The sequence below is a fragment of the Hypanus sabinus genome, chromosome 13 (genome assembly GCF_030144855.1).
Source record: "Hypanus sabinus isolate sHypSab1 chromosome 13, sHypSab1.hap1, whole genome shotgun sequence".
NCBI lineage: Eukaryota > Metazoa > Chordata > Chondrichthyes > Myliobatiformes > Dasyatidae > Hypanus > Hypanus sabinus.
The window spans coordinates 91027504-91053728 of record NC_082718.1 but is presented as its reverse complement, the minus strand read 5'-3'; the positions used below and the strand labels follow the sequence as shown (position 1 = coordinate 91053728).

The following is a 26225-nucleotide window of genomic DNA, read 5'->3' as shown; positions in this document are numbered from 1 at the left end:
TGTGTTTCTTCTTTATAATCTCCCAGCCCTGCTCCTCAATACTAGCTTGTCACATACCCCACCCAGATTGTGGAACAGAAATTAGTTCTCCTTGAGGGCTAATGTGAAATGTGCATCTTGTTTTCTAATGGTATAATTTAGCATCCACGAGCTTGTTTTGGAATGGCATGATTCAGTAGCATGCAAGACAGTGGGATCAGCGAATAGGGATGTGATCTTGCCATTTTATCTATTAAGTTCAGTTGAATATTCTGCTTACTCATAGAAAATTTGAAGTCTTGCAGTATTTAATCACAGCACTTTATTGGGTTGGGCTGTAGAATTGTTATTTCCCTATATTTTTCTTCTAATTCAACTTTCCTATGTTTGCTTGCATTTTTATGTTGTTGTTCTCCCTTTCCCCACCTTGTGGTGCACCATGCGGCAATTTTGCCATTTCTTTAGCAAATTAGTCTATCTTTTTATGAGGCTGAGTTGATAGCTCATGTGCAAGGTGCCAGCCGGTTTCAAATCTAGGACCACTCGCCTCGAAATCTGGTGCAGATGCCACTAGACTACTGGCCAGCTGCCATGTACTTTTATATAATCGCCTATGCAAATGCGATATGTTCAGTGCGGTATGCACATGTTCAGTGGATTTTTCAGTTATTATGGTACAGTTGCTATTTTTCTAGAAACTTGTTCGTTTTCTGTAGTAGGTGTCACACTAATTGAATCTAGCTATTTTACTGTTGAATTGTTATCACTGGAATTTTATTAACTCTTGTCTGATAGCCACAACTGCTTTTTCCTTTGTCGTTTCTTTGTTCTTTCAGCTCTTCTTCCTTGTTTGTTTTCTGCTCTTGTAACACTTAATAAAATGATTGTAAGCAATAAGTTTATGCCTCATTCTTGACTTCCGAAGAACCTTTGGATCACAAAAGTATCAACATCCAACAACGTGTAGCTGAAACTGATATTGGGGAAAATCACATGAAATAATTAGGGTATTATGTCAAGGTGCTCTTTTGTAAATGTGGCAATTATTCAGTTGTGCTTCTGAATAATTTTGAATTTAGAACCACAGAAAATTATGAACATTGCCACATGGAATTTTATCACCTTGTTAAGTAATTGCTAATTTGTTCAGAGGAGGTGGAGGAGGTTGTATTCTATTTGCATGTTTTTGACTTTTAATAAAGTTCATGTACATCAGTACTGCATATCAAAACATTAGAATAATTTTCAAACCTTTTAAGTTTGAGCTAATTTTTAATGCAGTGGGAAATTTAATCGTTCTAAAGACACTCAGATTTACAAGCAGTCTGTCTCCTCAGGTATTCTGGTTAGTTCCACCCACATCGCACAATCTGGAGATTTATGAAGAATGGGTTCTGTCAGGAAAACAAGGTGATATTTTCCTTGGAGACAGAGTGGATGGATGCCAGCGAATTGAGTTAAAACAAGGATATACCTTTCTGATCCCTTCAGGTAACTGAAGACAGCTGTTATCTATTAAATAAATATTGTTTTCATAAGTATATTAATGGAGAGTAGGATTGTTTGTTAAACCTAACTAAATTTAGAAACAACGATTTTGCTATGCTACCCTTTTATTTAGGTCGTTAAGTGTGGCAAGGTTTGTGTGTTGCAAATAAGTAAAACTGAAGTACCTTTTCCTGTAAGCCATTTATTCTTGAGTAACTAGCATCATCTAATATAATGGGCTTTAGTATAATCACGATTACCTTTGCTATATTTGTATGCAGTTCATGTGCGTACTTAACATCTTAGTGAGATGCATTCTACTTGTGTTACTTGTGATTTTCAATTTGATCTGATTTACTCTTTGGGGGGGGGGGTCAACCTCTTACTTTCAGTAGAAGTATGCCTAGAAATTGAGTTTTAAATGAAACTTCATCTGTCGCACTCAATTTGTGAATTTTTAGAAACTACTTCTATTATCATTTGCTAGATAGAGATTTGATGTATTTTTAAGTGGCTTATAATGAATAATTCTAAAAGATGATGCTGCTTTGGTTCGATTATATGCACTTCATTTGACATTACTGCAAGACGTTATCTCCTTATTCCTCCCCTTCAAATCTAATTTTATAGCTGCAGATCCTCAACATTCATCTTGCTGCATACCCTTGTGGCAGTTACAATGAAATGACTGATCAAAATATTTGCAGAAATATAACTCTTCTGACCTCACATCAGCATCATGTAAAGGTTATTATACAGCTGTGTCCTGTTGCTCTTGTCCAATATCTGAATGCTGGCATTGTTAGACTGATGTACCTTGCTGATTTGAGAGATTCTTCTTCTTAAGACCATCGCACTTATTTGGGGCATTGGCCACCGAAAGCACCTCACCATAGTCTTGTGGATTCCATGGATTTACGGCTTTCACTGCATGGCTTCATAGGTCTTCTAAGTGACGGGCCTTTCTCTCCCAGGGATATGGTCTTTGGAGCTCCTGTTGGCATTTCTGTAGCTCTGGGATTTTACAGGCTGTGGTTGATAGCCCCATTCTCAACCCTCCTCCTCTCTCAGCTGGGCTTGGGACCATCTACTGTGGAGATGATTGGAGAGGTTACAGGTTTTGGTATTTTGAAAGTTTGAAGAAATATCCAAAACTTGTGCTGGCAGTTTCAATGTGTATTTAATTGAGAATGTGCTTATTTTTGTTTCTCTATGTATCCTTATCAAACATTGTACAAGCTAGAGAATTGGGTTATCTTAAATAATGTCATCCTCTTGAACAACAATGAACAACAAAACTATGCAAATACAAATAAGAATCAATAAATGACGAGCCTGAAGTAACAACATAAAGAGTCCTTAAAGTGAGACCATTGGTTCTGGGAACACCAGAAATAGGATGAGTGTAGTTATCCCCTTTTGTTCAAGAACTTGATGGCTGAGGGGTAGTTACTGTTCTTGAGCCTGGTGGTGTGAGTACTAAACACTTGCACTTTCAACCTGAAGGTAGCAGCAAGAAAAGAGCATGGCCTGGGTAGTGAAGGTCGTTGATGCTTTTCTATAGCAACATTTCATGTAGATGTGCTCAATGGTCAATTAATCTGAGGGACGAGATTAATGATTACTTGGAAAGACAGGAACTAATCAGAGATCAACAACACGACTCTGTCAAGGGCATCTTTGTCTAGCCAATTGGAATGAATTTTTTGAGGAGGTAGCAATGTGAAGTAGATAAAGTTTTCTTAGATTTAACAAGGTCACTCTTGAGAGACTGGTTGACAATAGGGTGATAGTGGAAGTTCTTTTTCTGATTGAATGCTTGTGCCACGAATGATTTAGATGTCTGTGTAGGTGGTATGGTCAGTCATTATGCAGGTAACACTACCTGTGGAAAAGAGTTTTAGATTACAGGGTGATATTGATGTATTAGTGAAATGGTCTGAGAAATGGCAGGTGTAGTTTAATCCTGATAATTGTAAAGCAATGCATTTTGTGAGTAATACTAATGGTAAGATATACACTGCGAATGCTGATGTCTTGGGGGTACTGAGAAACAGAAGGATCTTAGTGGACAAGTCCAAAGAATCTTGAAGTTGGCATTGTAGGTAGATAATGGTTAATAAGGCATTTGGATGCTGCCCTTTAGTTGGGATGTTGAATACAAGACGAGTGAGCTTGTGTTCCAGCTTTATAAAGCATTGGTCAGACCTCATCTGGAGTACAATATGCAGTTCTGGCCACTTTATTTTGGTCTCCTTCAGTTTTTTTTTGTTGTTTATTTTCTTGTGGCCAATAAGCAAATGGGTGATCTGTTAATTTTGTGTGTGTGTGTGTGTGGGGGGGGGGGTGCGGGTAGGGGTTTTGATACTTTTTTCTGAGTGAGGGGTTTGGGGATTGTTATTGTCACTGTTTTTTTCCTGCAGGGGAGGGGTTGCTATTGTCGCTGTTTTTTTCTGTGGGGAAGTGGGTGGGGGATTTTGGGATTTGTGAGTTTTGTTTCTGTTTTCTTTATCATGCTGGGGGGGTGGGAGGGGAACTTGATGTCTTTTCTTTCAGCAACACCCATGATCTTTCTGCATTTCATAGCTGTCTGGAGAAACCAAACGTTGGAATTGTATTGTACATGTGACAATAAAATTAATCTTTGAACCTTTTAAAGGATGGATGTGAAAGTGCTGGAGAGGATGCAGAGGAGATTCACTTGCATGGGATGGAGTGACGTCCCACAATTTTAGTTATGAGGATAAGGGCTTGATCTTTTTCCTTTGATCAGAAGAGAAAAAGAAGGAATGTAATTGAGGTGTACAAAATTAGGAGTGGTGTAGATTGGGAAGACTGCAGAAATCCTTTAACCTTATCAGAGTTGAATAACACTAGATGACAAAGATTGAGGGGAAATAGTAAGTACCCAGATGAGTAAGAGCAGAGTCTCTAGAAATATTTAAGAGGGATCTAGACCAGCATCTAAACTGTCTAATTATAATATTAAAATACGAAAACAGCAACAGAGCAGAATTCGGGCATAAGTAATGTGGCTCACGGAATTGACGTGACGTTACATAAACACCCTAGAGAAGAGATGTTCAACCATTTTCAGCCAAGAGCCAAATGCACATTTCTAAAGAAGGTCAGGAGCCTCAAAATTATAAATGAATGTGAAATCCCATGTGCATAAATACAAGACTTACAGGGCCAGATGCGAGATGCTCTTCACCACACAAAGTAGAATTCTTGGAGAACCATGAAGACTGCTACAAAGGAAACTGAAACTCTGTACTTGAGAAAACAGGATGCTTCAGTGCACCAAAAATACTTAAGATCTTTCTGTTCCAGAAAATCAGCATTCATCCTCCCTAATCTTCCTTTACTCCCCTTTTGCCCTGGAATTTCCTTGTCTTTTCTGATTATGAAAAGATGGTTAGAAACTTCACCCCTGTTGTCCTGAGGTTGTATGGAACTTGCAGGAACTGTAAAGATCAGATCATACAAACCTGTCATCTCGTTCAGCCTGCAGTCTGTATTATATTGTAATGAAATGTTCTTAAACATGAAAGTCATTTTATTTACTGCTTAATGAACCCTAGGTAACAGCAATGTAGCTACAAATAGAATTTTGTGAATATCTCCCAATGTAGCCGACTATCTTCTTCTGTCAGATATGCTATAAATCTTTTGCACCTTTTTCTATTTTTCTCCCAAGGCCCTAACTGTTCAATGTGAATTAGACCCATCGTGTTAGAGCTTTAACAAACCCTCTTAAAATGCCTAATAGCCATGCTTCAAATTGTAACAAACTAAAGTTGTTAATGTTTTTTTTCAGGATGGATCCATGCAGTGTACACTCCAGTAGACACGTTGGTTTTTGGCGGAAATTTCCTGCACAGCTTTAATATTCCCATGCAGCTTTATATTTATGGGATTGAGGATCGAACTCGGGTAAGTCATCTCCATGGTAATTCCTCTATAATGAATGCAGACTTAAAGCAATTTTTCGCTCTTTACTTGTTTGTCCTTATTTCTTTTGAGATGAATTCTCCATTACTTTCAGCATTCCTATTATCTAGGCTCTCACATTTTGTACAGTTTGTGATTATTAGCAGGCAACTCAGCTGGTGGGGAGGTGGAGCAGGTAGATTGCTTTGCAGTCAACACTGATCCTTTTCTCAGTACTTTGTCTGAGTACTGAATACTTTGCTGCGTTTCACAAAGTATGATTAAAGCCTGTGACATTTAGTTTTTTCACTCTAATAATGGGAACATTCTGAAAACTCCATTGACAATGTAGCTGTGATTAACAAATGACATCAACCAAAGAACTCAATGCATGATTTTCCTTTTTTTTTGTATTGCGGTATGATCCTGATTGTGTGATTAAATACTGAACACGAATACTTGGTACTGTACTAGGCTGTTTGCTTTGCTGTCCAAATTTTTTCCCATTACTATGCATCATCCTCTTAAAAGTGGATCACTTTGCTAATTTTTTTGGTCTAATTAAGCAATGTAATGTTGCAAAATCCTATTTCTGTATATGCAGAATATTTTCTTTTGGATTCAAAGATATAATATCTGTATTGGTGATTGTGATATTTAGTTCTGCATACTTGGTTTGTGTGAAAAGTCGCTCCCTTTTCCAAAAATAAAAGTCTTTTGTTTTGAAGCATTTAATGCTGTAATTGATTTTAAAAGTACAGGTTTATATGTTTTACTGAAAATTCTGGTTTGGTAACATTTTTGTTACGTTATCCCAACAAATGATATGCTGCACCATAGGCCTAAAATTGGAGACCTACAACCTCATAAGACATTCCATTTTTATCACATAAAGTCTGGTTTAAATTAACAAATAATTTTCTTTGAACTTGGTGCACTTTAATTGACCCTGTGAATAGTGTACTTTGTCGTATGAGAATCATTGAAGTTTTATCAAGTCCAAAGAACCCATTCTGTCATTTTAGCAACGCCAACCAACAAGTGCTATTCAGTGTACTTTCCAGATGTTGGTTCATAAACATGAGGTTCTGGTTTCATATCCAAGTACTGTTTAAATGCATTGAAGAATTCTACCACTACTGCCCTTTTACAGTGTGAAGGAGAAGCGTTCAGCTATCCTGTATTCACTTATACAGTTCTAGATGCAGCATGGAAAGGGGTCTTCAGCTGACCAAATTGGCGCTGGCCATCAGTCTCTCGTTCATCTGTGAAAAAATTTTGTAGTCCTTAGTTCTGAGTCTCATTGCAAATATAACTACACTTGTCCAAATAACACTGTGGAGAACTGGCTGAGTTTTATACACCTCAATTAAATATTTTATCACTCTGCGCTGTTTCAAAGAAGAAACATTTAATGCTGTAATTGATTTTAAAAAGTACAGGTTTATATGTTTTCCTGAAAATTCTGGTTTGGTAACATTTTTGTTACATTATCCCAGCAAATGGTATGCTACTCCATACCATTGTTTCTCCAAACTAATATTTTCCTGAAAACATGGCATGTAAATCTCATCTAACCCATCTCTGCGTAGAGCTATCACATCTTTCCCTCTTGCAATTATACATGGTCCTGGTCAGACTGCACCTAGAATTTTGTGTGAATTTTTCATCTTCTCACTTAAAAGAGTATAAAGAACTAGCCTTAAAGAAGCACCTTCTGTTGTAATCCTAAATTTGTTTTCTTTCATGTCAGTATTGATGTGTGCTAGTGTTGCCTATAGAGCACCAATCCCACTGCAGATCATCACTCAGATATTTTCATGTGAATGTCTGATAAGGTGTGATAAGGTTCAATTGTACATTTTATCACCAGGCTCTTGCATGGGTAGTGACCCATGGGGAGGTGCTAGAAGCCTGCCATTGCCGCTGGTACCTATTCATGCATAACCAGAGTTGATATCTCTGGGAGGAAGGATTATAAATGGAGTTGTTTGGATTTTGTTGCAATAATTTGTGAGAATGACAATTATGATGTAGTACTTTTGGTAATCCGCTGCTTCCCCTCTACTTCTGCATGTTTAAAGTGTTACCCTGCTCTATGTACTTGGAGCTTGGACCCTATCTCAAGCTGGAAACCTTGCAAAATTTTTTGAAATGTTTTAAAAGAGTAATGAAGTCATTATAAAGATGATAACTGCAACAATGTCAGAGATGTGGCAATCTGCTAAATTGATTTATTCTCACATGTACAGAGGTACAGTGAGAAACTTGCATACAGATCAGTTCATTACAACAGTGCATTAAGGTTAGTATGAGGTAAAACAATAACAGAGTGTGGAATAAAGTGTAACTAGAGTGTAGTTTAGGTTGTCAGTAAGGTTTTTATCATACCAGGAAACTATTCAAAAAGTCTTATAACAGTGAGATAGAAGCAGTCCTTGTGCTTGGTTATATGTGCTCTAAGATTTTTGTATCTTTTGCTCAATGGGTGGGGGAGAAAAGAGTGTGCCTGGGGTTGGTGGGGTCTCTGATTATGCTCGGTGCTTTTCCGAAGTTGCGAGAAGTGTAGACAGAGTCGATGGAGGGGGAGGCTGGTTCCTGTGATGTGTTGAGCTGTATCCACAGCTCTGCAGTTTCTTGCAGCAGTGGGAAGAGCAGCGGCCGTATCAAGCCAGGATGCATCCAGACAATGCTTTCTATTTTGCGTGGGTGTACCAGGATGGGCAATCAAGGATGTTCACTCCGAGGAGTTTGAATCCAGCCCTCTCGTCTTCCTCACCATTGATATGAACTGGAGCATGTGTATCTCCCTCCTTCCTGAAGATAATGATCACTCTTTATTTTGCTGACAGGGAGGGAGAGGTTGTATGCTTGTACCGTAGTATCATGCCCACTACCAGATACTGAAAGGCCTTAAAGTAGATGTATGGAGGATGTTTCCGTTAGTAGGAGAGCCTGGGATTCGAGACCACAGCTTCAGAATAAAGGGATGTCCCTTTAAAACTAAGATGAGGAGGAATTTCTTCAGACAGGAGATGGTGAATCTAGAGAAGTCATTGATATAGAGTCTGTGAAGGCCAAATCACTCAGTACATTTAGGGCAGAGATTCACGTCTTGAATGCCACGAGGGTTAAGGGTTATGGGGAGAATGGGCTAAACAAAATTCAGACATGATTGAATAGCAGAGTGGACTTGGGCCGAATGGCTTAATTCTGCTCCTATATCTCATGGTTTTATGCAAGTAATGCTTATACTGCATTAAATGATATTTTTGTACAGGGCAATATGGTGCTGGTAAGATCATGTTAGGTAATCTTAGCCACTAAAATGTTTGCCTGCTTTTCCAAAGCAAGATGACAAATGATGAGATGGATTTGCCATCTGTAATTGATAACCTGTTACCAATCTGTCATTAATCATTGTGAATACCAGCTGAAGTCAGAGCTAATAGTGATGGCTTTCACTATCAAACAGACAACCATTAATTATTCCCAAAGTTGTAATGTGATGAATGATGACTGAGTTTCACAATTTGATATCTGTGGAATTGTACATTGTCATAGTTTGGACTATAAAGCAATGAACCCATGTACACTACCTTGTCCTTAATTCTCTCTTGTACTACTCATTTAATTTAGTACATATATTACGTATAATCTCTCTCTCTCTCACACACACACACACACACACACACACACACACACACACACACACACACACACACACACACACACACACACACACACACACACTTCCAGTTAATTGGGACACACCAGGACCGATAGATTTTGGCCCAATTAAGCAGCTGCTCCAGTTAGCTGAAGTTTCATGCAAATTGTTAAAAAGGTGTTCTTTTTTTAAAAAAAGGACACTGTTTAACTCAGTAACAAATTCTGTATTTAAATGAAATACAGATCAAATTAGAGCACTACCAATACTACTAGAATACTATCAAACTGTATTAGTTCCTAATAGTCGTTGATGGAGGAATTAATCCTTTTTTTTTCGATTGACTGAAAATGAACAAAATCGATGCAGACACCTAGTGCAGATAATGCCTTTAAACTAAAATGATTGAAAATCACAGCATTTTGAATCTGCATCAATTGGCCCAAATTGATAACTTAACATAACCATACACGTTACGCTACTCAAAAACTGTTTGCTCTAAGTTCAATGTAGTTTCTAACAGCTACACAAGTGCATATGACTGACGCCAATTAGAAACTGTTTGACAGCAGTCTCCTGCCCCAATCAAGTGGCACAATGTCCCAGATAAATTTGGGGAGTCCTGGCTATTTTGTCTATTAGTTTTTGTCATTTAAGAGTTGTCTCAAATAAGCAACTGCCCCAATTAACTGATGGGCCAATTAACCAGAATCAACTATATTACTGATTGTATTTTAGAATTTTTTTTTAAATGAAGTATTGCACTGCCATAAAACAACAGATTTTACATTTGCCAGTGATATTAAACCTGATTCTGAAAACCTGTTAAATACTTCAAATAGAACATTTTCAATATAGACTCCTGCTGTGATAACTAATGATTCAGAATAATTTTGGCATCAGTCACTATGTTAGAAGTAAGATATAAAAGCTGAGATTTAAAAATATTTCTGGATAAAATCCCATCATAGAATTGATACAAGGTTATCTGTTTTGATGAAATACATAACTAATAGACACTTTTCTGGCATAATTTATTTGGCACTTCAGGCAGGCTCTGCCATTTATACAATCGTGGTGGATCTTTTATCTCAGTATTCTTGATAACTTTTGTGTGTAAGTATGTTTACTATCTCGTTGAATATATTCAGCAATTCTCCCTCGGATGTCTATTGATTTTTTTTTACCTCTGTTGCACCCGTATAATGAGTTTTAGATAGTAAGTTTGTGACCTTCCCACTTCTTTATCATCCAGATGTTGAGGAAGGGATATCAGAGTGGATGCAGAAAGAGGAAGGTAGAAAATCAGTAGGGAAGGCTGCCTGGATCTATCTTGATTACAGCCTCCGAACTGCCAGGTAGTTTGGCCAGCGCCTTGTCTAAGTTTTTGGTGGTCAGATTGGACACCACCAGTACAGGAGATGAGTAATGTTTTAAATGGTGGTTCAGATGATTCATTTTCAAACTCCTTATTGCCAGGTGCAGGCACTTAGTTGAGATACAACTGAGCAGAATTCTACCCCTGAAGTGACCAGGATTTTACACTTCAACAGCACGGTTTTAAGAGCTTTTAACAGTTGTGCTGAAAAATTGATTTAATCCATGAGCTAACTGTATATTGCCTCTTTGATAATTAGTCTGTTTTCTTGTCTCATAGCACGCAAACTCCACCGACTTCCAGTATCGTTTGAGTCTTAGATTTTTCAAAAAAGTCTATTTCCTAACCTTCAGATATTATTGGCTTAGTTCTATGCCACCACCATCTGCCACGCCAAAGAAATGAACAGAAAAGGACAGATTCTAGAGGAGAGAATATGAAGAGACAGACAAATGTAGAGGCTGAACAGAAGGTGTTAGCAAAATGACAGATATGTAAGAGAGCCTTACAGCGCCGTGGGAGATTCACCAGTATATGTATTATCTTTTGGGAAACAGATTAAAAGCAAAAGTATCACATCCACACTGTGAAAATCAATTCTTCAGTGTAAAATGCCTTTCAGGTTTTTATATGCTTGTCAGATGGGCAGCCTGGTGAGTCTTTTTGATTCTAATCTTCCCATGGAATAAATGCACATAAAATTGTGATATACCATCACGTGAAAGGTAAAATGGAGGCAGTGATTATCCTCACTCCTTGGGGTGCATGAAACTGATTATATTAGGTAAGGATCTCAGATAAGACTAGTTTGGCTTATTCACAGGCTTTTGATAATTTAAGTTTAAAATGAAGGATCTTTTGTGTAACCTCGGGTCTGGTCTGTAAAAGTTCTTATGCCTAGTACAATTAATAAGTTATATTACAGCATTTTACAAAGGAATTCAAATTTTCAAAATATTTATAGTTTTTTGCAAATCCTTAGGAAAATATAAATAGCATGTCATTCTTTGTGCTACATCAAGAAAGTGGCATTTCATCGTGAATTTTGTTTTTCGTTGTGCATATGAGGTATAGATTCAGATTTGAGATTAAACTTCATTCTTCTGATTGTTTCCAAGAATTAATCTGGCAAGAACAACAAACAAATCATTACAAGGTTCCACTATTTTGGGAGTCTTTGAGGAATGGTTCTAGAGCAGGGGTTCCCAAACTGGGGTCCACGGAATGGCAGTGGTCCATAGCACTAAAAAGATTGGGAGCTCCTGTTCTAGAGCTTTCACTCATCAGTGTAACAAAGGAACAGTAATTAGAAGCTTATTGAGAGTGCAACTGATAGGGGCAGAGGTCAGTACCTTTCAATTTCTCATAAACTAAATTACAAATGAGGGCAGTTGTTAGTACGCTTTGAAGTGATGTACAAAATAAAGGATAAGGGCTGTAGGGTTTGGGTAGCAAAGATCACTTTTGTGATAGATGGTATAGTACCTTTCTAAAAAAAAAGAGAGAGAAGAGTATTTTCCCCACCCAACACGGAAGTTTTCATGTTTTATTGGTTTACAACATTGAATCACAGTAGATTTAATTTGGCTTTTTTGACACTGACCAACAGCAAAGACTCTCTTGGGCCAAAGTGAAAACAGATTTCTACAAATTGTTTTAAATTTATTACAGTTATGAAACACAAAATAATTGATTACAGAATTACTCACCCACTTCAACTCAGTATTTAGTAGATACACCTTTGGTAGCAATTACACCCTTGAGTCTGTGTGGATAGGTCTCTATTAGCTTTGTACATCTGGACACTGCAATTTTTCCCCATTCTTCTTTACAAAACTGCTTGAGCTCTTGTCAGTTTGCACGGGGATCGTGAGTGAACAGGCCTTTTCAAGTCCGGACACAAATTCTGAACTTGATTGAGGTCTGACTCCACTCCAGGACATTAAATTTGCTGTTTTGAAGCCATTCCTGTGTAGCTTTAGTTTTATGCTTGGGGTCATTGTCTCCTTTGAAAACAATTTTCTCCCAAGTCACAATTCTCTTGCAGACTGCATCAGGTTCTCCTCCAGGAATACAGGAATTCCCTGTATTTTGCTGCATTCATTTTATCCTCTACCTTCACAAGCCTCCCATGCCTGCTGCAGTGAAGCACCCCCACAGCATGATGCAACCACCACCATGCTTCACCGTAGGGATAGTGTGTTTTTGAAGATGATTTTCCCAACAGAGGCTTTCTCTTTGCCACTCTCTCATAAAGCTGTGACTGGTGAAGCACCCAGGCAACAGTCTCTCCCATCTCAGCCACTGAAGTTTGTAACTCCTCCAAAGTTGTCATGGGTCTCTTGGTGGCCTCCCTCACTAGTCCTCGTCTTGCATGGTCACACAGTGTTTTGAGGACTGACTGCTCTAGGCAGGTTTACAGCTGTGTCATATTCTTTCCATTTCTTGATGATTGACTTAACTGTACCCTAAGGGATATTCAGTGACCTGGAAATTTTCTATATCCATTGCCTGACTTGTTGTTTTCAATAACCTTTTAGTAGAGTTGATGGGAGTGTTCTGTCATCTTCATGGTGTAGTTTTTGCCAGGATACTGACTCACCAGTAGTTGGACCTTCCCAATACAGGTGTATTTTTACTACAATCAATTGAAATACCTTGACTGCAGACAGGTTATCTCCATTTAACTAACTATTCAATTTATAAAACCAATTGACTACACAAGTAATGACTCGGTGTGTCATATTAAAGAGGGTGAATGATTATGCAATCAAATATTTTGTGTTTCATATTTGTAATAAATATAGATCACTTTGTAGAAATTTTCACTTTGACATGAAAGTGTTTTTTCTGTTGATCAGTGTTTTTTAAAAAAGCCAAATTCAATCCACTGTGATTCAATGTTGTAAAACAATAAAACATGAAAACTTCCAAGGGGTGGTGAATAATTTTTATAGGCACTGTCTGTTGATTTCACTAAAAGGATATCTTAATTTTGTTTTTGTCTAAATTATTGGCATTTTTGACCATCGGCTGCAGACCTTTGTCAAATAGAGTTTCAAGCCTCATCACTTGAGCATGTAAAAATGTTTGAAATAATCCAGCAGACCATATCACATCTTCAGGGGAAGAAATATTTTTGGCTGAATGGCCTAATTCTGTTCCTATACCATGTGCGCAAGTATGTTTGTTTATTTATTTCTGGGTCATTAAGTTTTTCATCAAAATTTTAAAATATAGAGATATAGGTTTTAAAATGCAGTAAAAGGGCAGAGAAAAAGATGATCTTATAAAAACTTTTTTAAAACTGCATGACAATAAGCCTACTATGCACAAACACAAGTAAGTCTGCAGATGCTGGAAGTCCAAAGCAACACACACAAAACACTAGGAACTCAACAGGTCAGGCAGCATCTATTGAAAAGAGTAAACAGTTGAGGTTTTGGGCCGAGACCTTACTTTGGGACTGAGAGAGAAGGGGGAGTATGTCTGAATGAAGAGGTGGGTGGTAAAGGGGAACGAGGCTAACTGTAAGGTGATAGGTGAAGCCAGGTGTGTGGGAAAGGTCAAGGGCTGGAGAAGAAAGAATCTGACTGGAGAGGAGAGAGGACAATAGGAGAAAGGGAAGGAGGAGGGGACCCAGGGGAAAGTACCGGTAATAGGCAGGTGAGAAATGAAAGGTCAGAGTGGAGGATAGAGGAAAACGGGTGGGGGGGGGGTGTGTGGGGAAACTTGTTTACTGGAAGGAGAAATTGATATTCATGCCATTAGGTTGGAAGGCGTCCAGGCAGAATATAAGGTGTTGCTCCCCTATCCTGAGGGTGGTCTCGTCTTGTCACGAGGAGGCCAAGGATTGACACGTTGGAATGGGAATCAGAATGAAGATGTTTGGCCATCAGGAAGCCTGTTATGCTGCAGGGTGTTATGCTTATGACAGTATAAAACTGGGGTGATCATGGGGATAACTTGTAAGTAGAATCATCTGAAAGGGAGAAGTTATAGAGTGATATCTTAGACAAACAGAACATGTAAGATTTGCAAAATGCAGAGCAGAAAGACCTGCTGGTCAGGCTAATGTGCTCCATTTTCTGAAAGGGAAAAGAAAAGAATATGAAATAGCATCACTGATGGATGACATGAAGTTGTAGAAATTCAGTATTGAATTCAGAAGGTTGTAATATCTCCAGACAGAAGAGGAGGTAGTGTTCCTCAAGATTCTGAAGGGCCTCATTGTAGCAATATTCTTATTAGGTGACTGAATGATTTCTCTTTTTCCTAATAATAGACCTATCCTTGTATTCTCTCATCCTCCACCCCAGTTTCTGAATCTTAAAACTTCTTTTTATCCCCAACCTTCCCCTTTTTCTGATGTTACTTAATTTAAGTGTTTCTTGAATATTCTGTTTTCAGTTTCTGATTTCTGTCATCTGTTGTACTCTGGTTTGGTTTGTCTGATCTCATTGTTTATCCTCAGGAGCTGGATTTGCAGAACAATATGCCTCAGGATATTGCCTTTGACTGCTTTGGGCACTATTGAAAGAAACCTAGGAGAACATCACTTGCTTTCCCTTTTGTTAAAGGGCACCTATTTAACGTTCCATGCACTGGAACCAGATTTATCCTTTTGTGCTTGTAGTTTTATGAACATGTTAGAGGGAGATATGAGGGTCTGCCTTGTGTGTTGTAGATTAAAATTGTAAAGGAGTAACTTATCTTAAAAAGGAAATCCTCTAGGTACAGTAAGTTTACAGCAAGTACAAAAATCCTTTAATTTCTTTTCACCAGAATTTCATTTTTGCTTGCACCTCATCAGTTTAAGCAAATGTAACTTTGACATTGTTAAGTGATGTTGCAGTAATATTGATGATTGTTTCTCTTTTGGGAAGATCATGAATTCCCACAGAGGGAGGTGTTGAGCAAAATCCAGACAATTATCCACAGATAAACAATTGCTAGGAAAGACGATGCATTTAAGCAACGTTGTCACAGGGTAACAGGTAGATCACCTACTTGTTCTGCTTAACACAACTACTCATCTGGATAAACTTGAGTAAATCATTGTGTCTCTTCAGTCCCTTGTCCTGTAAGTGAAAGTGTTTTGGATCTAAATTTTAAATTCTTATGAAATTGGATAAATTCTCTGGAAGTTAAATTTTCACTTATGGACCAATCAATAGTTGAGCCTCATGGACCAGAAAGATCCTACCTTTAGTATGAATGTGATTATTAATCACAACTCCAGTAGTATGTCAGTTAGCTTTTGTGACGCCAGTTACAAAGGGAGCCCTCATTCACGATCATGATTGTTACCATCCTCTTTTATTGGAAGTGCATGTTGGATGAAAAGAGAATTAGGCTTGGCTGTAATGATTGATAAGCAATCAAAAGCTTACAGAAACCTATGGTCAATACTGACTGATAATATTTCTGCCAAATATTAAAGAGCAAGTTTAAATCAAATCCTATTTGGTAATCAACAACTTTGGGAGCAAGAAGTGAAAACGTATAAAGAAGTGAAAATGTGGATTATGTATTAATTAAAGATAATCCATGGCTCTGCTTGGAAGATTAGTGTTATCAGTACATTATTAACAGATTTTTAAATTTGGATTTCTGTTTTGTGATATTTAATTGCTAGTCTGGGATGGAAGATTTGTTCTAGAGCCAAGTCAATTAGCAAAACAATTGGACATAAAAGCAGACCTATAGTAGACTTTTGAAGTAGTCTGACAGCAATGATTAACAATTTAGTTTCATTTGTCTGGTAGTTGCAACAATCATCCAAGTAATTAATATAAAAATAGCTCTCTATTGTGCAGCAGATACTGTTGCAAAAATGCTCACAGTTTTGTAAATTGTGCTGCTCTTGAATAAAATTCCAATCCAACATCTCTGGGAGAACCTCCTGAGAATTCTCAATCCTTCGTCATTTTGAGGAACACTCTTTCCCTCAACCTTTGAGATTAATCTCTTTCACACTCTTACATACATTTTTAGCTAGTACTCCCCTGGAAATTCCAAATCAGAAGCTTGTCAGATAGACAATGATAGATGATGGAAAATTTCTCCCATTATTTTTCCTTTTGGATCTTTTCATATCTATCTCTCTCTATGTTACTAATTTACCCTCTGCCTATTACATTTTTAATGTGTAAAGTGGTAACTTGCTTGGGAAGTGTTTTTTTAAAAAAAAGTCAGACTGAATTATATTAACTTTTTTTCAGGATACCCTATTAATTTGCACATCTGTTCAATCCTTCCAAATTTTTTTATTAGTGAAATATGAATACTGAATGATTTCGGCAGTGGATTTGAGAAAAGGGTCACAATCTTGCATGTAATATGTCTCTCATTGTCTTGTATCCAATAGACCAATTAAAGAAAATGGTTGCAAAAAGTGTAACTACTTTTAGGTCCTTTCAGGAATTATTTGTCATTGTAAACTGTTAACCTAAAATATTTACATATAGTAAATATTAGCTATTTATTAATCCACAGTTATTATCAATGCAATAATGATTAAAATGCATATTATTCTTTACCACCTTTTGCAGTCGTTAAGTATATATTGCTTGTTTTTTTCCAGGTTAATGCCAAGTTCCGTTATCCTTTCTACTATGAAATGTGCTGGTATGTCTTGGAAAGATATGTGTTCTGTTTGACAAAACGGTCTCATCTCACCAAGCAGTACCAGAGGGAATCGATGTTAATTGGTAAGCAATATTAATGTGTATATTCATGTGCTGTGTTACATTTTGTCAGTATTTATAAACAAATGAAATGTCATTAACAAATTCAATAAAACATGCAGTGTCTTTAAGTGGACTAAAAATAGCTTGATTGTGTGGAAATAATTAATTTAATCCCTTATGGCCCAGCTGGTTTCTCATGTGATAGTTGATCCATTTTAACCAGTAAGGTTCCTGGAAAATACTAAGTCAGATCTAGGGAGGGCATAATTAGCCATTAACCGTACTCTTTGATAGTGAGTAACCCCTGCTGGCATCTTGTATCCTTGTAATTAGTGTGAATTTAGTGGGATTCTACAGTTGAAAAGCCTTGATCTTAAGATGTGCCTATGAAAAATAGCATCTTGGTCCACCCTAAAGTAGAAAAAAACAAATATAAGATTCTAGTTCAGACAATCTTTTTAGTGGATAATGGCATGGGGTAGAAAACACTGGTTGGAGTAAAATGTAGGTTTTCACACAGTAATGATAATGTAGGACATAATATAAATTAGAAAGATAAAGGTGCTTGCAATGAACAGGGAATGTTTAATCTATATATAGACTGAGTATTCAACATGAACAATAATAGTTTGGAGGATCAATTTACCAAATATATGAGAGATGATTTTCAAGATCAGTTTGTTTAGGAAACAAAGAAAGAACCATCTGCTGGTGTAATATACTGCGTCCGGTGCTCCTGCTGTGGCCTTCTATATATTGGTGAGACCCGACGCAGACTGGGAGACCGTTTTGCTGAACACCTACGCTCGGTCCGCCAGAGGAAGCAGGATCTCCCAGTGGCCACACATTTTAATTCCACGTCCCATTCCCATTCTGATATGTCAATCCATAACCACCTCTATTGTCGAAATGAAGCCACACTCAGGTTGGAGGAACAACACCTTATATTCCGTCTGGGTAGCCTCCAACCTGTTGGCATGAACATTGATTTCTCTAACTTCAGTTAATGCCCCTCCTCCCCTTCTTACCGCATCCCTAATTTTTAATTTTTTTCCCCTCTCTTTCCCTCTCACAATAACTCCTTGCCTGTTCTCCATCTTCCTCTGGTGCTCCCCTCACCCTTTCTTTCTTCCCAGGCCTTCTGTCCTATGATCTTCCCCCTTCTCCAGCCTTGTATCCCTTTTGCCAATCAACTTCCCAGTTCTTGGCTTCATCCCTCCCCCTCTTGTCTTCTCCTATCATTTCAGGTCTCCCCCTCCCCTTCCACTTTCAAATCTCTTACTATCTCTTTTTTCCGTTAGTTCTGACGAAGGGTCTCGACCCGAAATGTCAACTGTACTTCTTCCTATAGATGCTGCCTGGCCTGCTGCGTTCTACCAGCATTTTGTGTGTGTTGAAAGAACACACACCTGTTAGTTCTAGTCTTGTGTAATGAGAAAGAGTCCATTTAGTCTTGTAGTTAAGGGCACTTTTGGGAACAGTGATAATAATAAGTAAAAATTTTATATACATATTGAATGTGATTTAGTTCAGTTGGATCTGAATAATCCAAACTATGGAGGTATGCAATGTGAGTTGCTTGTGGTAAATTATGAAAATAGGCAAACAGGAAACAAAAACAGATCATAGTGACTCTAATTGGGTAAAAAGGAAAAGATTGAAGTTATGCAGGTCATGTACAGACTGACTGAGGTTTATATTATACTGTAAGATATGTGAGCAGAATTAGGCTAATCATCTCTTCAAAGTTCAATGTATATTTATTGTCAAGGTACATATATGTCACCACATACAATCCTGAGATTCTTTTTCTGCAATCATACTTAGTAAATCTATAGAATAGTAACTGTAAGCTGTAAACAAACTGTAAATGCAGATATAAATAAATAGCAATAAATGACAAGCATGAAATATAACAGAGACCTTAAATGAGTGTAACTATCCCCTTTTGTTCAAGAGCCTGATGGCTGAGAGCTAGTAACTGTTCTTGAACCTGTTGCTGTGAGTCCGAAAGCACCTATACCTTCTATCTGATTGCAGCAACGAGCGAAGAGCATGACCTGGGTGGTGAGAATCATTGATGAATGCTGCTTCTTGAGTCTGCTCTGCCATTCATTCATAGCTGATTCTTTTCCAACCTCCTTCTCCTTGTGATCCTTTAATTCCTTGCCCCAATCATGAAACTACCAATCTCTCCCTTACCATACCATATGACTTGGTCTCCACAGACCTTCATGGCAATGAATTCCACAGAATCACCATCTCTGGCTGAAGAAACTCCTTCTTATTTGAGTTCTAAAGGGACGTCTTTGCGTTCTGGGGCTTTGCCATCAGATGCTAGACTTCTCTTATAATGAAAATATCATTTTCATGTCCATTCTATCCCGAGCCTTTCAATATATGCTGTTTCAATGAGACCTGCCCCATCCTTCTGAACTCCAAATACCAGCTCAGATCTATCAAATGTTTCTCATGCATTAAGTTTTTCATTACTGGGGTCATTATGAAACTTCTCTCCAAGGGTAGCATGACTTTACTAGGATACGCGTCCCAGAAATGCTCACAGTATTCCAATTACTATATGACCATCACCCTACCGAGCCTCAGCAGTACATCCTTGCATGTATTCTAGTCCTCTTGAAATTAATGCTAATATTGCATTTGCCTTGCTTACTACCAACTCAACCTACAAGTTCACCTTAAGTGAATTCTGAACAAGGAGTTAAGAGCCTCAGATTTCTGCATTCTCTACCTGTTTACAAAATAGCCTACATCTTTATTTTATCTGCCAAAGTGCATAACTTTCCACTTCCCTTTGCTGTATTCCATCTGCCACTTCTTTACGCAGTCACTTAACTAGTCCAAGTCTTGTCTCTGCCTTTGCAACACTACCTGTTCCTCTGTCTTCGTATGGTCTATAAACCTGGCCACAATGTTATTTTTTGGCTTCTCCCTCTTAAACTGCAGGGTGAATCCTATCATATTATGGTCACTATTCACTAAGGTGACTATTCACAAGCTGCCTAATCAGATGAAGGGTCTCTGCCTGAAACATTGATTGTTTACTCTTTTCCACAAATGCTACCTGGCCAGCAGAGTTCCTGAAGCATTTTGTGTGTGTTCCTCAAATTCCTTTTCTTGTTTCCACCACCAGCCTTTTTTATCTCCCCAGTGTACATGCATTTAAACATCCTCCATGATCTCTGTAATATTGCCTTTCTTACATGCTTTTACTTTCTATTTTCTATTGTAATTTATACCTCACATCCTGACTACTATTCAGAGGTCTGTACATAACTCATTGGGATCTTTGTACCTTTGCAGTTCCTCAATTCTATGCACAAAAACACTAAATCTCCTGGTTTATTGGTTTAATTTCATTTTTTAACCAAACAGGGACACACCTGCCTACCTTCGTGATAGAATACCTTAGTTTCTAAATTTCTATTTTTTTCTTCCAAACCACTCTTGTACCCTATCTTCTATGATGTTGTCCACTTGCTTAACTTGTCCCTTGAAGCTTTGTCCTATCATTACATTCCCACTTTTGATGGAAGGTTTCAGACCTGAGGCAACAGTGGATTGTCTGTCCACAGATGCTGGCCGACAGCATTTTCTGTTTGTGTTTCAGACACTTTTGTTTAATTTGCATTCCTTCTCAGTTTTGTTTCAAATTTGGAAATACGTTTGGATCCCTCAGCCAAAATATTGATGTAAGTTGTGAGTAATTGGAACTGAAACAGTAACGCATATTTATTTATTTAGCGATGCAGCACCATACCAGACCCTTCTGACTCAACTAGCCTACTGCAGCCCTACAGCAGTCGCAGCTTACTGAGTTGAGAGGAAATTATTCATGCTTTTTTTTTGTCACTGCTGTTTTCTTCCCCTCCTTGCTGCCTTAGTCATTTAGACTTTAGACAGGGTGATGTTGAGATGCTTCATTTAAATTCTGTAACCCTTTATGTTTCCCACTCTAGTTCAATCAATGTATCTTAAAAGCAACATTTTTTGTAAAGCTGCTCTTGAACTGTCCTAGTGTCCGTTTCCTCCCTTTCAACCCTGATTAATATGACTTTGCTATTAGAGAGCCTCCAGAACCATTTTTAGCCTTCAAAATTGTCACTAGTTTTGATGGGGAGAAAATGCCCTTTAATATGCTACTAAAATAGTGATAGGTAACTCTCAAGATCATAAATGTTGTATCTTGAACTTTTATGGAGTATCTAAATTGATGCTTGAAGACTGCTAATGAATACTTATAAGAAAGTGCATTAAGATCTACAAGATTAAGACACTGCAGTTCACTCCTGTTGACATACAATGAAGAGTAGCAGTTGGTTATGAAAAAATCTAATGCAGCATTTGTCTTCAGCCATTTTGAAGATGCCTTGAAAATTAGACACAGTGTTTTATTGACGTTAATTGGGTCTGCATAGAGTGAGTAAGTAATTCAGTGGAAAAGCATTCATGTGTACAGTACTTTGATATTTAATTCAGATTTTGCATGAGTGGTGTCTACTTTAATGTCTTATCTGATCTATGCACACAAAACATTTCAACCTTACTATGTAGCCTCTTTGAACAGAGCAGGTTGAGTTTTGATTTGAATTGCTCTGCAAAGAAAATTTGAGTGCAGCTAATTTGAAAATCAGTTTTTCATGTCAGTATTTTTAATCTTAATCACATACTGATGGGCTGAACTGGCAGTGGATTTGTTTTTTGGGGCGGGAATAAAAGGAAGTTCATCAAAAAAGAAAGTGGGTCTTTTTATCAGTTGCCATGCTTGGCCTATTTCATTTGAGATCAATTACTTTTGCTGTGTATTGATAACCATTGACGTTCATTTTTGTTTTCTGCATTACAAGGAGGATCCAGCTTAGCCAGTGAAGATTTTAAAATTACTCACTCACCAAATATGGGCAACACTGGCAATGCCAGAAATTGATGCCTGAGGCCAATTAACCCTGAACTAACAGCCATGATCGTGTATTTGTAGTCACACTGAAAAAACAGACTAGAAAATTATGGTAGATTTCCCATTCTAAAAGGCCTGGTAACCTAGATGGGTTATATGATTTCCGTTACTGATACAATGCTTTAAGATTTAAATTCTAGAGAATAACATTTGAGATCATCTCGGGATCAAAAATCTGGATTTCTAGTGGTTATTCCAGGAATTAACCTCAGCAGCTGTACTCAGTAGTGCACAGATTGATTAGAAAATTGACAGGATTTGACAATCTTAACTCAGTGGATTATTTTTTTAATGGAGTGAAGTAAACTGACAGGAGATTGACAGGTACGAAGTTGTGGCATCACTGAGTCATGTCTGAAAGAAGATCCTCGGTGGGAGCTTAACATCCAAGTATACATATTATATCAAAAGGACAGGCAGGTAGGCAGAGGAGATGGGGTGGCTCTGTTAGTAAAAACTGAAATTAATTCTTTGAAAGAAGTGACATAGGACTGGAAGATTGCAAATCCTTGTGGGTAGAGTTAAGAAACTGCAAGGGTGAAAATACCCTAATAGGAGTTATATACAGGCCCCTGAACAGTAGCCAGGATGTGGGATGTAAATTATAATGGTAAATAGAAAAGGCATGTAAAAAAAGCAAAGTTAGGATTGTCATGGAGGGTTTCAATATGCAAGTAGATTGAGGGAAATCAGGTTGGTGCTAGATCCCAAGAGAGACAATTTTGTAGGATGCCTACGAGATGGCTTTTTAGAGTAGCTTGTGGTTGAACCCACCAGGGGAAAGACATTTCTGAATTGGGTGTTGTGTAACAAATTGATTTGATTAGGGAGCATACAATGATCATAATATGATACAATTCTCCCTGCAGCTTGAGAGGGAGAAGATAAAATCTTCTGAGAGATGAGCTGGCCAAAGTTGATGGGAAGGGGTCACTATCAGGGATGGTGGTAGGACAGCAATGGCTGGAGGTTCTGGGGGCAATTTGAAAGATGCAAGATAGATATAACCCAGAGATGAAGAAATATTCTAAAGGGAGCACGAGGCAACCATGGCTGACAAGAGAAGTCAATGAGACCGTAAAAGCAAAAGGGAGGGCATATAATATTGCAAAAATTAGTAGGAAGTTAGGGGATTGGGAAGCTTTTTAAAATCAACAAATTCAACTAAAAGGGCCATAAAGAGAGAAAAGATGAAATATGAAGGTAAGCTAGTCAATACTATAAAAGGGGATACAAAATTTTCTTTTCAGTTACATAAAAAGTAAAAGAGAAATGTGAGTGGATATTGAACTACTGTAAAATGGTGCAGGAGAGGTAGTAATGGGGGACAGAGAAATGGCAGATGAACTTATTAAGTATCTTGTATCAGTCTTCACTGTGGAAGACACAAGCAGTATGCCAGAAATTTGAGAGTGTTGGGGGCAGAAGTATGTGTTGTTGCTATTACTAAGGAGGACGTGCTTGGGAAGCTGAAATGTCTGAAAGTAGATAACTCACCTGGACCAGATGGACACCCCAGGGTTCTGAAAGAGTTTGTTGAATAGATTGTGGAGGCATTAATAATGATCTTTCAAGGATCACTGGATTCTGGAATGGTTTCAGAGGACTGGAAAATTGCAAATGTCACTCCACTCTTGCAGAAGAAAGGAAATTATAGGCCATTTAGCCTGATGTTGGGAAGATGTGGAATTAAGGATGAGGTTTTGGGGTACTTGGAGGCACATGATAAAATAGGCCAAAGTCAGTATGGTTTCCTTAAGGGGAAATCTTGCCTGACAAATTTGTTGGAATTCTTTGAGAAAATAACAGGCAGGATAGACAAAGGAGAGTTTGTGGATTTTGTTTACTTGGATTTTCAGAAGGCTTTTGACAAGGTGATGTAGATGAGGCTGCTTAACAAGATAAGAGCCCATGGTATTATAGGAATGATACCAGCATGGATAGAAATTTGGCTGACTGTTGGGGACAAAGAGTCAGAATAAGAGGGGCTTTTTCTGTTTGGCTGCCGGCATCTAGTGGGTGTTCTGCAGGGGTCAGTATCGGGACTGCTTCTTTTCAGATTATATATCAATGATTTGGATGACGGATTTAATGGCTTTGTAGTCAAGATACTACAAAGCTAGGTGGAGAGGCAGGTACTGTCGAGGAAGCAGGGACCTTGTAGAAGGACTTGGATATATTGCGATAATGGGCAAAGAACTGAAAGATGGAATATAGTGTAGGGAAGTATATGTCGTGCACTTTAGTAGAAGAAATAAAGGCATAGACTATTTTGTAAATGGGAAGAAAATTCAAAAATTAGAGGTGCATAGGGACTTTCAGTTTTTGTACAGGATTCCCTAAAGGTTAACTTGCAGGTTGAGTCGGTGGTAAGGAAGGTAAATGCAGTTAACATTCATTTCGCGAGGACTAGAATATAAGCTTTATCAGGCATTGGTCAGACCGCACTTGCAGTGTTGTAAGCTGTTTTGGGTCCCTCATTTAAGAAAAGATGTGCTGGCATTGGAGGTGGTCCAGCGGATGTTCATGAGAATGATTCCAGGAGTGAAAGAGTTAACATACAAGGAGTGTTTGGCTCTGGGCCTGTACTCAGCTTAAAAAGTCCCTAAGTAATTATCACCAGCATATCACTTGTGGAACCAGAGGAGGCAGCACACAGGACTACTGATATACTACCATCAAGAATGTGTACCATGGCATCCCATGCCTCACTTTGGAAAGTTTGATCACCTGGCTGTACTTCTACTTCCTGAATATAGGCAGACACTGAAGACCACAACACCAATAGAGAGGACCAAGAAGGTATGGACAAGGGAGGTGGAGGAGCGCTTACAGGACTGCTATGAGTTGATGGACTGGACAGTAGCTAGGGATTCATCTTCAAATCTGAATGAATGTGCCACAATTGTCACTGACTTCATTAAAACCTGTGTAGATCTGCCTATGAGAACATATCGTACATACCCAAATCAAAAGCTGTGGATGAACCAGGATATTCAGTCTGCTGAGGGCTAGATCTGTGACATTCAAGCCTGGTGATTCAGGGCTGTACAAAAAGGCCAGGTACAACTGATGGAGGGCCAGCTCAAGAGCAAAAGAGCAATTCTGATTGAGGTCAGAGGTGGAATTGGATGCACGTCTGCTCTGGTAGTGTTTGCAGGCCATTGCTTCTTACAAAGTGAAACATAACAACATGAATGGCAGTCATGCTTCACTCCTAGATGAGCTCAATGCCTTCACGCTTTGAAAGGGAGAATAAAGCTGAAGATCCCTGTGTCATCCAGTGATCCTGTGATTTCTGTCTCAGAGGCTGATGTCAAGCTGTTTTTCAAGGGGGTGAACCCTTGCAAGGTGGCAGGCCCTGATGGTTTACCCGTAAGGCTCTGAAAACCTATGCCAACCAACTGGTGGGAGTGTTCAAAGACATTTTCAGTCTCTCACTGCTACAGTTGGAAGTTCCCACTTGCTTTAAAAGGGCAACAATCATACCAGTGCCCCAGAAGAACAGGGTGAGCTGCCTTAATGACTATTGTCTATGAACTCATATTGACAGTGATGAAGTTCTTTGAGAGTTAGGTTATGGCTAGAATCAACTCCTGCTTCAGCAAGGACCTGGACCCACTGCAGTTTGCCTATCTCCACAGTATGTCTACAGCGGATGTGATCTCATTAACTTTTCTTGTGGCCTTGGGTCATCTGGAAGATACTAGTACTTGCATCAGGCTGCTGTTCATTGACTACTGCTAAGCATTTAACACAATTTCTGACCAAAAGTCTCCAAAACCTGGGCCTCTGTACCTCCTTCTGCAACTGGATCCCTGACTTCGTCATTGGAAGACAACTTGCCTGTGCAGATTGGAAAAAACATCTCCACCTTGCTGATAACCAATACAGGCACATCTCAAGGATGTGTGCTTAAGCCATGGCTCTAGTCTTGTTACTACTATGACTGTGTGGTTAGGTACAGCTCAAAAACCATCTATAAATTTGCTGACCACACAACTATTATTGGGCCAATTTCAGATGGTGATGAGATTGATCAGCTGGTTGAGTGGTGTTGCAGCAACAACCTTGCACTCAACCAAAGAACTGATAGTGGACTTCAGA

The 26225-nt window shown here is 38.4% G+C and overlaps 1 protein-coding gene across 8 annotated transcripts in view; it reads left to right on the top strand.

Moving 5' to 3' along the window:
• The window catches only part of kdm2bb (lysine (K)-specific demethylase 2Bb), a 237774-nt gene that overhangs the window by 90372 nt on the left and 121177 nt on the right, over positions 1-26225 (top strand). For all 8 annotated transcript variants that reach the window (XM_059988188.1, XM_059988189.1, XM_059988184.1 and 5 more), the window contains 3 exons: positions 1317-1470; positions 5288-5403; positions 17035-17161. In XM_059988188.1, the coding sequence (XP_059844171.1) occupies positions 1317-1470; positions 5288-5403; positions 17035-17161 (397 nt within the window). The remainder of the gene's footprint in view (positions 1-1316; positions 1471-5287; positions 5404-17034; positions 17162-26225) is intronic.